Raw genomic sequence first — 13,529 nt, forward strand, 5'->3', positions numbered from 1 at the left:
ATGCCAAAATAGCTACCAACCTTGGGTTGGATTTCGAAGTTGCCTTTGCCAGTAGGAATGGCAATAGTTATCACATGCCGTAAACGTCTTCTCTCTTTTGATAACACATTTTGAAATTAAATCCCAATCGGAAGTTTAAACAGACGAATCGCATTCTCCCTGCCCACCAGTTCCTTCTGGTTATCTTTCAATTCCACCGTCCGCCACCATTCCTGGGCTTCCTTGACTTGATCATAAGGGGTATCTATGTCTTTGTTAGGAATTATGTATATGGACCTCTTGAGTAAGTATCGCACCTATCGAGTATAAACATCTCTCTACTCCAAGCTCCTTGATACAAAACTCGAGTCCAGGAGTCGAAAAGTTCCCGGAGGTAGTGATGAAAATATTATTCCGAAAATAGTAGCTGTAGTCGTGCTGTGAGGGTCGAGTGGCCTTCTTGCTGGGTTTGTTGTACCAGTGCGAGGCTCGCCAGAGATTGAATGGAATGTTCTCACCAAGATGTCCGGCAACAAGCTTTAGGCGTGGAAAGCGGTCGAAAACACCGGATGCGCAAAGGGCATAGATGTGGAAAGACAAATCTAAGTGGAATTGAACTCCTGCCCCAAGTAAGTGTAAACGAGATCCGTACTTGGTGTTGGGCTGAAGATTGGACAGTTCTGGATAGCGAGGATGTAAGTAGATTGGCACGTCGAGCTCCTCCGCCATTCTCCAAAAAGGGTCATAGGCCGTCGTATCATAGTATATTTTGTCGCCCCTTTCAATGCTTTGAAAATCATTGATCAGCCCGCCAAAGAATCCCAGTTCCTGAATGGCTCTTTTCAATTCCCCGGCTGCCTGGGTAGGATCATGCATTGAGACAGCTGCCATCCCACCAAAGCGAGAGGGTCTCTTGGAAACCTCGGTCGCAAGCCAATTGTTAAATCCTGTGGCAGTTTGTTCTGACAGCTTCTGGTCCGTGATTCCCTGGCAGCCAGGCGCAGTCAATGAGAGCAGCATATACTCTACACCATCAGCGTCCATAGAAGCCAATCGCCCGTCGATGTCCAGCAAGCGTCGTTTGTGGGATTCTAATGCAGCTTTACCCGCATCTCCCGGAGTCAATATATGCTGAGATTCGCCCAGAATCCAAGTTGTTGCCGGGTCTATAACAGCCTCTTCCACAGCGATGGTACCCTTAGTTGTCATGATGTAATAAAGTAAGGATAGCGGTTGGATATTCTAGGCGAGGAACTTGAAATGCCGAATGCTAAATAGCAATAACTAATTTTAAGAAAAGTATTGGCTTTAACTGTCTGAAATACCGACCAACCAGGAAGTGACGCCAGCTCCTGCGGGAACCCACAAAAGTGGACTGCCGGCGCGGCCCCCGAAAGGGAAAGCCAGTGATGCACCTCTCCTACCGTCAGCACAGGGTTGATGATATTTCCTTCGTCTCCGCACCGGTAATAGGTGAGGCGGACACCGCGAAATGCATTCAACGCGGCTTTGGGCCACGAACGGTCGGGGTCCGATTTTTCGCTCGGTAACTATCCCACATCTGCAGCCTCCGAGATGGTCTAAAAGTGAAAAGGATACAAATATCAACGCATTTGCTGGGAACCTAGTAGAAAGCCAACATTTTGATCTCACTTCACCTTGATTGGGTGACAAAAGGAGGGTATTGGCAAGACGGGATGCTGGTCCTGGTAGAGTTCATCGAAGGCCTGAGTAGCGGCATAAAGTGCGGAGCCCGCATAGTGAGCTAAGGAAGGTTAATTGCCATAAGGGAGGCCACTGGGTGATCTGATGGGACGCTTATTTTTGCCGGTTTCATGGGCGGGGGTCAGGACGCGTATGGATGCCAAGATGAAAGCCGCGAGAGGGTTTAGGTCGAAAAATATGTGATGTACGAAACACAATCAAATAACTCGAATACATGCAGGGACTTCCAGGATTGCGACAGGTGGCAAAGGGTCCTGGTAGGCCTCAACGTTAAAGTTGTGAAGATACTGTAAAGTGTAATGGTGAGTCATACCCGGTGGTGGAAAAGACGGCAGTCAGTAGCTATTTCCCAGCCCGTATAGAAGTTGACAGTTCTACAAAAAGTCTCATCGCCCTGTCAAGAGATAGATCCAAAAGACTGACATTACGATGCATAGATGCAACTTTTGAACCGAGATTTTTGTTCAAGCGTGAATTCCAAGGGTTGAAGATGTGGGGAATCTCTACGAGCTCCACGAGAATATCTTTGGTAACCCATCTATTTGTGTGGCTTGATGGCCGCCCTCCTCCATCTTAATGTCTGCTAGGCTATAATATCACCCAATATGTTGATCAAATGGGAACATAAGGTAGGTAATGATAACAAACTAACTATTCGATCTCGATCAGAACTGACTTGTGTTCTAGAAAGGCACTGATGCTGTCAAGTAGGCCCTCCCTTCCTACCCCACTAGATTTCCATCCCCCAAAGGATAGGTCGTGGCCAGTAACCGGCGATGTACAGTTGATCCCGACGGTCCCCGCTTCCAGCCCCTTCGCAAATCGCATAGCCCTGCTGATATCCTTCGTAAAGACAGCGGCATAAAGGCCGTATTCAGTATCGTTGGCCTTTGTAAGTGCCTCTTCCTCGGTATGGAAGATACTGATGTTTACCACCGGACCAAAAATCTCTTCCTTCATGATCTTTGCATCTTCCGGGACATCGGTAAATACTGTCGGCTCCACGAACCCATCCTTAGAATCACCACCCAGAGCGAGCTTTGCGGAAGCTTTACCCGATGCAATGTATCTCCGAACCGTCTCGAACTGAATATCATCTGCCATCGGGCCATGATTTGTTATTGGGTTGAGTGGGTTTCCTTGGTGAATCTCACTAAAAGCAGCATTGAAAAGCCGGGAAAATCTCTCAGCGATTGTGTCTTGGATATAGATTCGTGAGTTTGCCATGCAAACCTGACCACTATTCCATTGAATACTCTTTGCGGTCTTTCTCGCTGCTGATTCTAAATCGGCATCCTCGAAGATAACAGCCGGGGATTTTCCGCCCATTTCCAAGATCACATTTTTCATGTTCGATTGTGCAGCAGCAGTCTGTATCAGACCTCCAGCTCTGGTGGAGCCAGTAAAGCTTATCGCGCGGACATCCATATGCGACGAAAGGGTTGCACCGCTATTATGGCCATGTCCAGAGAGTATATTCAATACCCCGGGAGGAAAACCCGCTTCGATCGAAAGTTGGGCAAGTTTGAGGGACTATAACTATCGTGTTATGGGAACTGCCATGTTGAAATGCTGATTATCGACTCTAGCAATGAGCTTACCGTCAAAGGAGCTTTTTCGCTGCTCTTAAGAACAACGGTGTTGCCAGTAATAAGGGCTGGGGCAACCTTTCCTGCGAGAGTGACCAGAGGCACATTCCAGGGAATGATTGCCGCTACTACACCAAAAGGCTGACGGAGTGTCATATTCACAAACCCGGGGGTATTCAGACTGGAGACTCCTTTGGCAGTATACCCAGCCTCTGCAAATAACTCAAACTTTTGCGCAGCAATCATGCTATCAGCGTAGCTACTGACGGGTCGCCCCATAGAAACAGCTTCGAGATAAGCCAGTTCCGCAGTGTGCTGACGCAGTAATGCGGCGAGCCTCTTCAGCGGAGCACTTCGCTGCGTTGGGGACAATTCAGCCCACGACGGCTGTGCATTTTTAGCGACAGCTACTGCTCTGTTGGTATCTTCCACACTAGCCTCGAAGACTTGTGTGGGCGCGTCAGAAATAAGGCTTGTCATAAGTATTTGAAGTTGGTTCGAGTCAAATCCTTACCTTCTGCGACCAGCTCATGGCTTGAGGGAGTGTAAATACCGAATGTCTTCTTATCTGACGACTCGACAAACTAACAGGTATAAGTGATGAAAGATTCGTATTTGAGTATAGATTTGCGAGCATACCTCTCCATTGATAAATAGTCGAGTCTCAATGTTGGCTGGTTTGCCGTCCACGGACGTACCAGGAGTTGCTTGTGTAGAAGTCATTCCTGGGGGAGTTGTAAGCTCTGAATACTCACCAGTATAGCTTTATTTTGAATGGATGGACAGAAAGCTCAATTGTGTAATATATGTTTTGCAATGCCTGCAAATTTAGTATTCGGTCTCCGCTAACTAAATGTCAATCGCGGGGTCCGCACTTGAAGCCGAACCTCCCGTTCTTTGGCAATCTTATTGGACCAGACTTCAAAAGTCGAAATTTTATCTCGGCATGATCCAGTTCCCGCTCCGGGGACCGCAGAAAGGAATGAGCATATTGGGCCTCAAGATTTTCGGTGCCAGAAGTCCCAACCACATAGCAGTCTAGTAGGCGATAATTATTTGTTAGGCTGCAGTTTGAACTTTTCTTGAGTATTGAACACATCCTATCTTCTAATGATAACTCCATAAAATATTACTAATGTGGCAACTATTGCAAACTTCCACCCAAGGTATACTACCGGATAGTACAAAATGGCATTGTTTTATTCTGTTTAAAAATAAAATGTCCGATATTTATCAAGCTGAGTTCCTGTGGGGCGTAGTAGCTCCAGTATTGACATCATGATATGTATTCAAATAAACTGTGACTTTACTGGAAAATTGACGACCCGATACAGGGTCTCCAATTTATATATTCTGCAGTGGACTTTGGCAATTTATCGGCGATACTATTTACAGGATAAGGCATTGTAGTAGGGTCACAGTATCACAGCACTCCAGACCTTCAGGCCGTGACCTTTTTCACAGTAACTGGAACTGATGGTTTGATAGCGACAAAGGCATCTTCAACGTCGAATCCAGCCTGGATCTCATTGTCATGATTTGCGAACGATAACTTCAATCTGAACACAAGGAGAGCCAGGGTCAAACTCATCTCCATATATGCCATGCTATATTTGAATGATATCAGTATCCAAATAAAAATAAACAGAGGGATAGATGAAGTAATTTCAAAGACTTACTTTCTGCCTAGGCATGACCTAGGGCCATAGGAGAATGGAGAGAATGCAGCTTTGTCACACTTGATAGAAGAGTTCGGCAGCCAACGTTCTGGGAGAAAGGAGTCCGGATTGTCAAAGTAGAGAGGGTTATGATGAAGTGAGAGATTGCAAACTCCTATTTCTGTCTGAAAGTTTGAACTGGCTGTTAGAATCATTAACCGTTCTTTCATTGCCGAAAAAGAAAAATAAAAGAAGTTTTGGGTGGGGGGGGAGAAATATTTGTTCATGTATGTATATTTTGGGGAGTCTCTTACGCCAGGAGGGAAAATACAGCCGTCAATAGCTAAATGGCCTGGGGCTCGGTCGACAACTATCCGGGGAATTAAGCCTGGATTTGGTGGGCAAATCCTCAAACCTTCCTCAATGACCGCATGCAAATAAGGGAGGGCGCGAAGGGCCTGGTAATTTATAGCCTCGGCAGAGTTGAAATTCTCACAAATTTCAGCTGTCAATTTCTGCATCGTCTTTGGATTCGCCAGTAGATGCCAGATAATAACAGTCAACGCTGTAGACGTGGTATCGGAGCCTGCGACACTGTACATGGATGGTATTAGTCTGGATAAGATGCAGCTGATAATATGTGCACTGTAAACGAACAGGAGAAGAATTGCTTCACCCATCAATTCCTGCATCCCATACGGCTCTTCATTATCCGGTCGGCGAGCCTGGAGTATATTCGTGAAGAAATCTTCTCGTTCCGATTTTCTAGTCCTTTGTTCCATCATTGCTTCGGTTGCTTTCTTTATCCGGTTTTGTTCAATTTCAGTCCATGAAGAAATTGCAGCGAGACGAACGAACCTGGAATACGTGGCCCCGTTTGGTCATCATTTCCTTTCGATGGAGAACTTTCCAAATAGCACGTGGCCACCTATGCATAGTCCCTTCCTTAAGCAAGTTTAGTCTGTGAACTCACGAAGGAAGTAGAGGTCGATGCTTACCCTAATGACCAATTGAACGGAATTTTCCATAGCCTCCAAAATGCGATCTCTTTCCTGCTCATTTTTCAAAGTCTCAAAGCATTTACCAAAGCATAGATCAGACAAAACATCAATAGAAAGAGCGCCCAGCATCACAGCAATATCAATATTTCCTGACGCTGCAATTTTCTCACAAAATGTATCGATATGCTGACGGATCAACGGTTCCATGATTTCCAGCTTGCGAGGTGCGAACGCCGCTGACAATATCTGCTTCTTTTGTTTGTAGATATTGTCATTGGTCGTGAAACTACTAGGCATTCCAGGTGCAAAGGCCTCGTAAAAAGGAGACTTTAGGACCGGTGCGCTGGCAGAGTAAATTGCAGGAATTGCACTCGCTGAATTTGTCGAGATGACATTAGGCCCGATTCGAACAAATGGCCCTTGTCTAAGCGTCAGCCAGTGGAGCAACAGGTTCTACTATGTATCAGGGGAAGCCCTTACCATATCTTTCGTGAAGCTGTATCAGTTTGTGGTGTCGCTTTCCGCCCCAGCAATGATATAAGTGCCACAGATCGGTAACCTTTGCAAGGAATGGGCCCGGAATATGGCTGAGGGGGGTGAAAAAAGAAGCAACCAAACAATTCTTGTGATAATAAATCCAAACGAGGCGAGTAAAATCATAGGAATGGAATTCAGGCCGAGGGCCTGTTCTTTCACAGTGGAACCCATAGTCCGGGGTGAATAAGAAGCAAATTCGATCAATTGGTTGTTTCACGTAGGGTAGGACAGAAGTAGCCAAGCAACCTCGAATAAAGTGAGGTCATAAAGAAACAATATTCATATTGAATGGTAAGCTTTCATAGATATAAATACATTAGTGACCTTGAAAATGACTCCACGCTATGGGACTTGAAGTGGATACGGAGTTCGCACTCGTATTGCTCGGTGACCGCTACTGCGTGCCATTCACAGCCCATCGATGATTTGAAGGCGGTATCCGTGTCTATATAATAGAACCCCTAGATAAAAGAGGAGCTTTATGCTAATTCTAAAGGACGATTGAAAATCCGTATCCCATGGGCTGGTGTCGCTCATGATTAGGAAAAGGAGTGTGTTACCCTCACTTGGAGCGGGATTCAGGCTCTGATCGGAGCAAAAAGTGTGTAACTCTGCATGCAGTAAATCGAAACGATAAAGTATAGCCTAGTAGGTGGTTGTCTTTTAGGTTGTTATTCAACTGGTCCACTTCCTACATAATCACGACAAGTATTCCCAACTCAATACCATCGTAAAATTTTGCAACTTCTACTTAAAACCTTCAGATTCGTTATTGTAACAAATATATCTGCTATATATAGTTGACCTATTATGCACCAAGCTAAAAACATGCTGTGGGGACCTGAACGATTCGCTATCACAGTGATGGGCCAAGCGTGGGGGATTCGGCTGTATATAAACCTCAACTGTCAGACCTTCTTTTCAAGTGAAAACAATGTGTATAATAGATAAGACCGGCTCTAGTGTTTGAAACGTAGCTAGCTTGTTAAAAAAAGATTATCGAGGGGTGGTATGCCGACGGAGGGATGTCCGAGGCGGTGCGGTGTCCGAGGTGCGGTATCCGAGATGCGGTGTCCGACTAGGTAGCCCACGCCCAGACTCGGCAGGAATATTAAGAGTGTATCTATGAACTAAGACTAAAATCTTCATACGGGACTACGATAATTATTCCTCACTTTCACAGCTCACTCTGCGCTATAAGCGTTGTCGCTGGCTTTGAGCAAAGCGTAGAGAGGGGATTCTACAACTAGATGCTTCGCTATCCTCCTTATAGACCTCGTATCAAGACTAAGCCACCGTTTCTGAATGGAGACCCGGGAAATGTGTAGCCTGTCACCTAATTCGAAAAGTAACCCTCCGGAGTCCGCAGATATGTGTTCACCCCCACATTTACACATAGCGGAATGCGTATTCCCAGGCTAACCAGTAGAGTTTATACGAGATATTCGGCTATTCAAGAACTGAAACCTACTCTTGTCATTTGCTTATATGTGGATCATGATTCTCGATTGATTCCTTTCGTCTCGAGGTATTGTTCACTCTTCACAGAGGGCAATTTTAATCAAGGTTCCTTTCTTCCAAAAAAAAAAAGTTGAACTGTTCTTTTTCAACATGGCATTCGATATATTACATGTTTTTATTGGACTTTCTATTGCTTTTGGACTCTGGATCGTATCTCATGCGATATACGATCTCCTTTTTTCGCCACTGCGTGGTATTCCGGGCCCTTTCCTCGCCCGTCTCTCTAGTTTATGGGAAATAGACGCTATTCGTAGGAATGGTCTTAACGAGACTTACATACGACTTCATGAGAAATATGGTCAGCAGTCTCCCATTCCTGGACCTGACGTCCTTGGCTGACTGAAGACCGCGTGCACTAGGACCTGTCGTACGGATTGCACCGAACCGCTATAGCTTCAACACCTTAGAAGCTTTGAGGACTATATACTCATCAACTGGTGGGGGTTTCGCCAAGTCCGACTGGTACGCGGCGGCTGGCCATCCAGATACGCCGAATATCTTAAGCATGCAAGATTCGCGGCTTCATGCCCAAAAGAAGAGAGAAATAGTCAGCCTATACACCATGACGACCATAGTAAACTATGAAGGGGCTGTTGAAAGAATTAATGCTGTGCTAATGCGCAAATTTGGTGAATTTGCAGACACACTCAGGCTCGTTGACCTTCCGGTTTTCCTACAATATTACGCCTTTGATGTCATTGCTTCTATTACGGTCTGTTTTTGCATCGGAGTTTCGAAACGGAATGCGTCTCTAACAATGTCCCAGATGGATAGGAATTTCGATATGATGGAGACTGAAAGGGATCGTACTGGTTTTCTGCACAAAATCAAAGTTGCCACGAAACATCATATGTCCTTCGGTCCCTTTCCGTTCTTACATGTTGTACTCGCCAGAGTTGCTGGTTTGCTTAAAATGAAAAATCCGCATAATGAGCTGTTCCAGTTCATCGCGGAATCAGTTGAACGATTTCGTCAGCTCGGCTCAAAGCCCAGTGAGAACCAGATGTCTGAACCGTTCCTCGCCAAACTTTTGGATCTAGAACGGAAAGGGAAAATCAATGAAGGATCTATTTTCAGTTCATGTGGTTCCAATGTCATCGCTGGGTCTGATACTACAGCCATCACTCTAAGTGCGGCTTTCTACTATATATACCGAAACCCAATTGTTCTTGGGAAGTTACGAGATGAGATTGATGCACGGGAACGGGCAGGGCTATTATCGAATCCAGCTAGGTTCAAAGAAGCCCAACAGATGCCATACCTGCAAGCAATAATCAAGGAAACGCTTAGGATGCATCCGGCCGTGGCCCAAATGCTTCCACGAGAAGTTCCGCAAAACGGCGTCCTCCTGAGTGGATATAAATTTCCAGCAAAGGTGTGTGAAAATCTCACCGTGTATTACCTGTCGTGTCGACGATTTTAACTTTTCCTTTCAGACACAGGTTGGCATCAGTGCGTGGGCACTGCACTATAATCCAGACCTGATTGATTCCCCTCGAGCTTTCCGTCCTGAAAGATGGCTCGAAGACCACGGACATACACTACCGAGTTCGGCCTTGAATTTTGCGGTTCGTGAATAGCCCAATGGTCCCTTTGCTTTGGGTAACTAATTCTAGTTTCAGTTCGGCGGTGGCTCGCGTATATGCCTCGGCAGGAATATCAGTCTCCTCGAGCTGACCAAAGTCATCCCTGAGGTGGTGCGTCATTTCGATATTCGCTTCGAAAATCCTGATCAACCATGGAAACTTGACGTCGGCTGGTTCACCTGGTCCTCGTACAAGTGCTGGATTGAAAAGAGGAAACCTGCGGAGAGGGCTGTTTGAAGGTTAGGTAACATGTCACGCATAATATGCCTCATTTCGTCTTGCATTGTGGCCCTAAGCGGAGAATTGCGCTTCTTATGATAATAGGCTAAGAGGCCAAGAGGCGCTCTGGTTCTTGTATTGGTATTGTGAAAGCTCCAGACATCAGCCAGCATATAGCATATATCCGAAAACGCGCGCATGCCTGATTAGTGGCGCTTTGAACACAAGATCCGTTGAAGCACTTAACGCGGGCCCCTACCAGTGGCTGTGAGTTTGGAGTGGCTTGCCAAGGAACCTCCCTAACCATACGAACTGGACCTAGATTTTCAGCTCCTAGAGCTTGGCCATGAAGCCGCTCGGTCGAAGAACGGCAGTGGGGTAGATAAATACCGAGGGGAGCAGGCCTGAAAGAAGAATGGATGCCTTATCGAAGCCCTACGGATGGGCTCACCGTACTTTTCCCAACAGTCCTCCACTCCTTGCGGTGCAACAATTCTCCGGAGGCGGAGGCGGTGCAATTCTGGCCGAAGAGCCCTGACAAAATGTCTCCGAATTCAATCATGGGGCTTATAACCGAAAAGCAAGGAAGGACGGCAAGTCGGGCCCGACACAACTCGGATTTTGGCACACCGCACCGAAATTGTTTTACCTCGGACGATTCCACCAAGGTTGCGTCACAGACAGGAACCTGCGAACTCCAAAGCTAATCCGCCACATCGACACCTCAGGATTCACTCCATTGGCCCGTGGCAGATCATGATTGGACCGATATATTTAAACCGGGTCTTTAAAATCTTAAACTGGTACAGTATGCAGAGACGCACTAAGCACCGCGCTGACGCCGCTTGCTAATTTACAGTGCTGATGCTCCCCCTTTGCCGCTTACCTCCGATTTGTGCCAGTCACCCACAGCCACTCATATGCGACAACATGACTCGACCGGGTCCACTTCGAATTGTGCGCGGACATTAATCAGTCTTAAAACCGTGATGACCTCCCGATTTCTGGTTCAGATCCACGAGTGGACCCTCAATTGCTGCTGGAGACGGCCAGCGAAAGTCCGAAGGGTCAAAATGATCCAGAAAATTCCACCATAGATGGAGTTAGCTATGACGCTGAGGAATTGCAGCGTATAAAGGCCCCGATTTTCCCCCAGCGACTAACTATCTTGACACAATTGAGCTACATTTATCTCATCACGATCACATTTATCAATCATGGGTTCGACCGATTACAAGTTTGAGGGCTGGATGGGCCTCGATGCCAGTGCTGCTCAGGGCAACATGAAGTGGCAGGAGTTCGAGCCTAAGCCCTGGAGGAGACCGATGTCGATATCCAGGTCACTCACTGTGGTATCTGCGGTTCCGACATGCACACCTTGCGCAGTGGATGGGTACGTGGAATCGAGGTTGCTTTATTATGTAGAAGCCTGAGCTAATATATGACACTCTTCTAGGGTCCTACTACCTACCCCTGCTGCGTTGGCCACGAAATTGTCGGCAAGGCTATCCGCGTCGGGTCCAAGGCCACCGGCGACATTAAGATTGGCGACCGCGTCGGTGTTGGCGCTCAGAGCGGTTCGTGCCAGAACTACGATGGAAACTGCGAGGCCTGTGCCAACAGCCTGGAGCAGCACTGCAACCGTATGACCGGAACATACAATGGAACATTCTTGAACGGCGGCAAGTCCTACGGAGGATACGCCCTGTACAACCGCTCGCCATCACACTTTGTTATCAAAATCCCCGACGCCATTCCCTCCGCCGAGGCTGCACCTATGCTTTGTGGTGGCATCACCACTTATTCTCCCCTCCGCCAGCACGGTTGCGGCCCCGGTAAGAAGGTCGGTATCGTCGGTGTCGGTGGACTGGGTCACTTTGGTATTCTGTTTGCCAAGGCCCTGGGCGCCGACAAGGTTGTCGCTATCTCACGCAAGGCCAACAAGAAGGAGGATGCGCTGAAGCTGGGAGCCGACGCTTATATCGCCACCGACGATGATGAGGACTGGGCCAATCATCACAATCAGTCTTTGGACCTGATCATCTCGACAGTTTCCTCGTCTAAGATGCCTATCGTTGGATACTGTCAACTTCTGCGCACCCGTGGAACCTTTGTTCAGCTGGGGGCCCCCGAGGATGGTGGTCTCGAGATCCCTGCCTTCAGCTTGATCGCTCGGGGTATCAAGCTCGGTGGCTCTTTGATTGGTAGCCCCGATGAGATCCGTGAGATGCTGGATCTCGCTGCCACCAAGGATATTCACCCCTGGATCGAGGAGAGGCCCATGGAGGAGGCCAACCAAGCCATTCTGGACATGGATGCGGGCAAAGCTCGCTATCGCCTTGTGCTTGCCAACAAGTGGTAAATGCAAAATATGTGATGAGTTAAGCGAAATATAAATATAGATACCTGAATAGAGCAATACCATGGATGAGTGGTGAATTACAATCTGAATCATTCTCATGAACGTACTAAGTTGTCGAGCATGAAGTTAGAACTTTTGCCCGTTTAACAAACCTTGGAATCATCATTAGGACAGTATTGCTAGAGAGAAATGAAGCACTCTGTAATGGTTGTGCTACTAAGGCCTACTATGTAGTAGGCATTTCGCAACGCTGAAGACTCCACCGTAGAGATCTCCATCCAGACCCTTAGGATCATTCTCCGAGTCCCACCTTGGCTTCATAAATTCAAGGCCGAGATCGCTAATACCACTGAATACAGTAAAGGGCCTGCAAGAAAGAACTTTGGGTGAAATTGCGAATAACATAACTTCTCTTGATGCCTAGATGACACAGGCATCAACGCCAAGCCCCAGCCTCCCCCTTTCTCCCTTCTCTCTGACCATCTCATCTCCACCTTCTCACTCCAACATCTTTATCATCATCACCCTGTAGAGTCCGTATTTGTCTTTTGCCGTTCTCGCTGCCAGTCCTGCCATTCCTGTGTTTTCATAGGACTCTCCGATTTCACTTGTTGACTTTGGATTGGGCACGTACCCGTGACCAGACCGCAAGGACTTTTACTATTTTGCTCTTATCTTCTCCTTGTCATTATTTATTCTCCATTTGATACGAGTCAGGGCTGCTCGATTTCGGTCAAAAGCCCGGGTGGGAGGGTTGCTCGATTCATCGAGAGGTCTCCTTTCTCGTCCAGCGAATATTGTAATAGACTGTGACCGCCAACCACATCGCCAAATCTGCCTTGAAACTGAAACTTGAAAAAAGAAGGTTCTTGTTCATACGCCCTGTGCCCAATTTTCTTGTTCTGCTAAGCTTCATATCTCCCCTGGAGGCCAGATTCATGTTTATCATTAAAAGTTGATCAGTGGATTAATTTCCAAGGTTACCAAGCCGCATTCTGTTGGCGTCCGAAATTTTAGTAGTAACTTGAAATGCCCAGGTGAGACGGTATTGGAAATTATATATCCTTGTTTATCTCCCGTGCCAGTGTTCTATGACCATACCCACTCCAAGTTTCCAAGGTTCACGCCACTCCAGGCCCCTTCCTTAGGAGAATGGACTTGGAAGAGTAGTGTAGTTTTACCAGAGACAGGTAATCAGCCCGCACCTAGTCTATTAAAACCCCATTCCAAGGTTATTGCTGATTCTCGCAACTAATAACTTCCTTGGCAACCTGAGGATGGAAGTTGTCCGCTCGGCTGCCTTTGTCGCCGAGTGCCGAAATCCGGGGAAGTGATAAGTTTCCCCGCACTCG

At 47.0% G+C, this 13,529-nt stretch overlaps 6 protein-coding genes across 6 annotated transcripts; 2 read left to right on the forward strand and 4 right to left on the reverse strand.

The window, feature by feature from the left end:
- Positions 1–116: 116 nt before the first annotated feature.
- N7509_014162 (amidohydrolase family protein) lies at positions 117–1,188 on the reverse strand (the record flags this gene model as incomplete). Its single annotated transcript, XM_056638799.1, has 2 exons — positions 117–244; positions 297–1,188. 2 exons carry the CDS (start codon positions 1,186–1,188, stop codon positions 117–119), a joined length of 1,020 nt encoding a protein of 339 aa, XP_056480788.1.
- A 1,167-nt stretch (positions 1,189–2,355) lies between these two features.
- N7509_014163 (aldehyde dehydrogenase family protein) lies at positions 2,356–4,016 on the reverse strand (the record flags this gene model as incomplete). Its single annotated transcript, XM_056638800.1, has 4 exons — positions 2,356–3,237; positions 3,306–3,739; positions 3,808–3,877; positions 3,933–4,016. The coding sequence occupies 4 exons, from the start codon at positions 4,014–4,016 to the stop codon at positions 2,356–2,358; spliced, it is 1,470 nt and encodes a 489-aa protein (XP_056480789.1).
- Positions 4,017–4,734: 718 nt separating this feature from the next.
- On the reverse strand, positions 4,735–5,553 carry N7509_014164 (Cytochrome P450 E-class group I; the record flags this gene model as incomplete). The annotated part of the gene is made up of 3 exons (XM_056638801.1): positions 4,735–4,900; positions 4,973–5,060; positions 5,367–5,553. 3 exons carry the CDS (start codon positions 5,551–5,553, stop codon positions 4,735–4,737), a joined length of 441 nt encoding a protein of 146 aa, XP_056480790.1.
- Positions 5,554–5,897: 344 nt separating this feature from the next.
- On the reverse strand, positions 5,898–6,660 carry N7509_014165 (uncharacterized protein; the record flags this gene model as incomplete). Its single annotated transcript, XM_056638802.1, has 4 exons — positions 5,898–5,912; positions 5,950–6,371; positions 6,433–6,539; positions 6,596–6,660. The coding sequence occupies 4 exons, from the start codon at positions 6,658–6,660 to the stop codon at positions 5,898–5,900; spliced, it is 609 nt and encodes a 202-aa protein (XP_056480791.1).
- Positions 6,661–8,572: 1,912 nt separating this feature from the next.
- N7509_014166 (Cytochrome P450 E-class group I) lies at positions 8,573–9,833 on the forward strand (the record flags this gene model as incomplete). Its single annotated transcript, XM_056638803.1, has 4 exons — positions 8,573–8,722; positions 8,777–9,385; positions 9,447–9,578; positions 9,633–9,833. The coding sequence occupies 4 exons, from the start codon at positions 8,573–8,575 to the stop codon at positions 9,831–9,833; spliced, it is 1,092 nt and encodes a 363-aa protein (XP_056480792.1).
- A 1,199-nt stretch (positions 9,834–11,032) lies between these two features.
- N7509_014167 (NAD(P)-dependent alcohol dehydrogenase) lies at positions 11,033–12,177 on the forward strand (the record flags this gene model as incomplete). Its single annotated transcript, XM_056638804.1, has 3 exons — positions 11,033–11,154; positions 11,202–11,208; positions 11,272–12,177. 3 exons carry the CDS (start codon positions 11,033–11,035, stop codon positions 12,175–12,177), a joined length of 1,035 nt encoding a protein of 344 aa, XP_056480793.1.
- Between the last annotated feature and the right edge of the window lie 1,352 nt (positions 12,178–13,529).

The sequence above is a fragment of the Penicillium cosmopolitanum genome (assembly GCF_028827165.1).
Source record: "Penicillium cosmopolitanum strain IBT 29677 chromosome Unknown utg000013l:1.0-859999.0:1.0-860633.0, whole genome shotgun sequence".
Lineage (NCBI taxonomy): Eukaryota > Fungi > Ascomycota > Eurotiomycetes > Eurotiales > Aspergillaceae > Penicillium > Penicillium cosmopolitanum.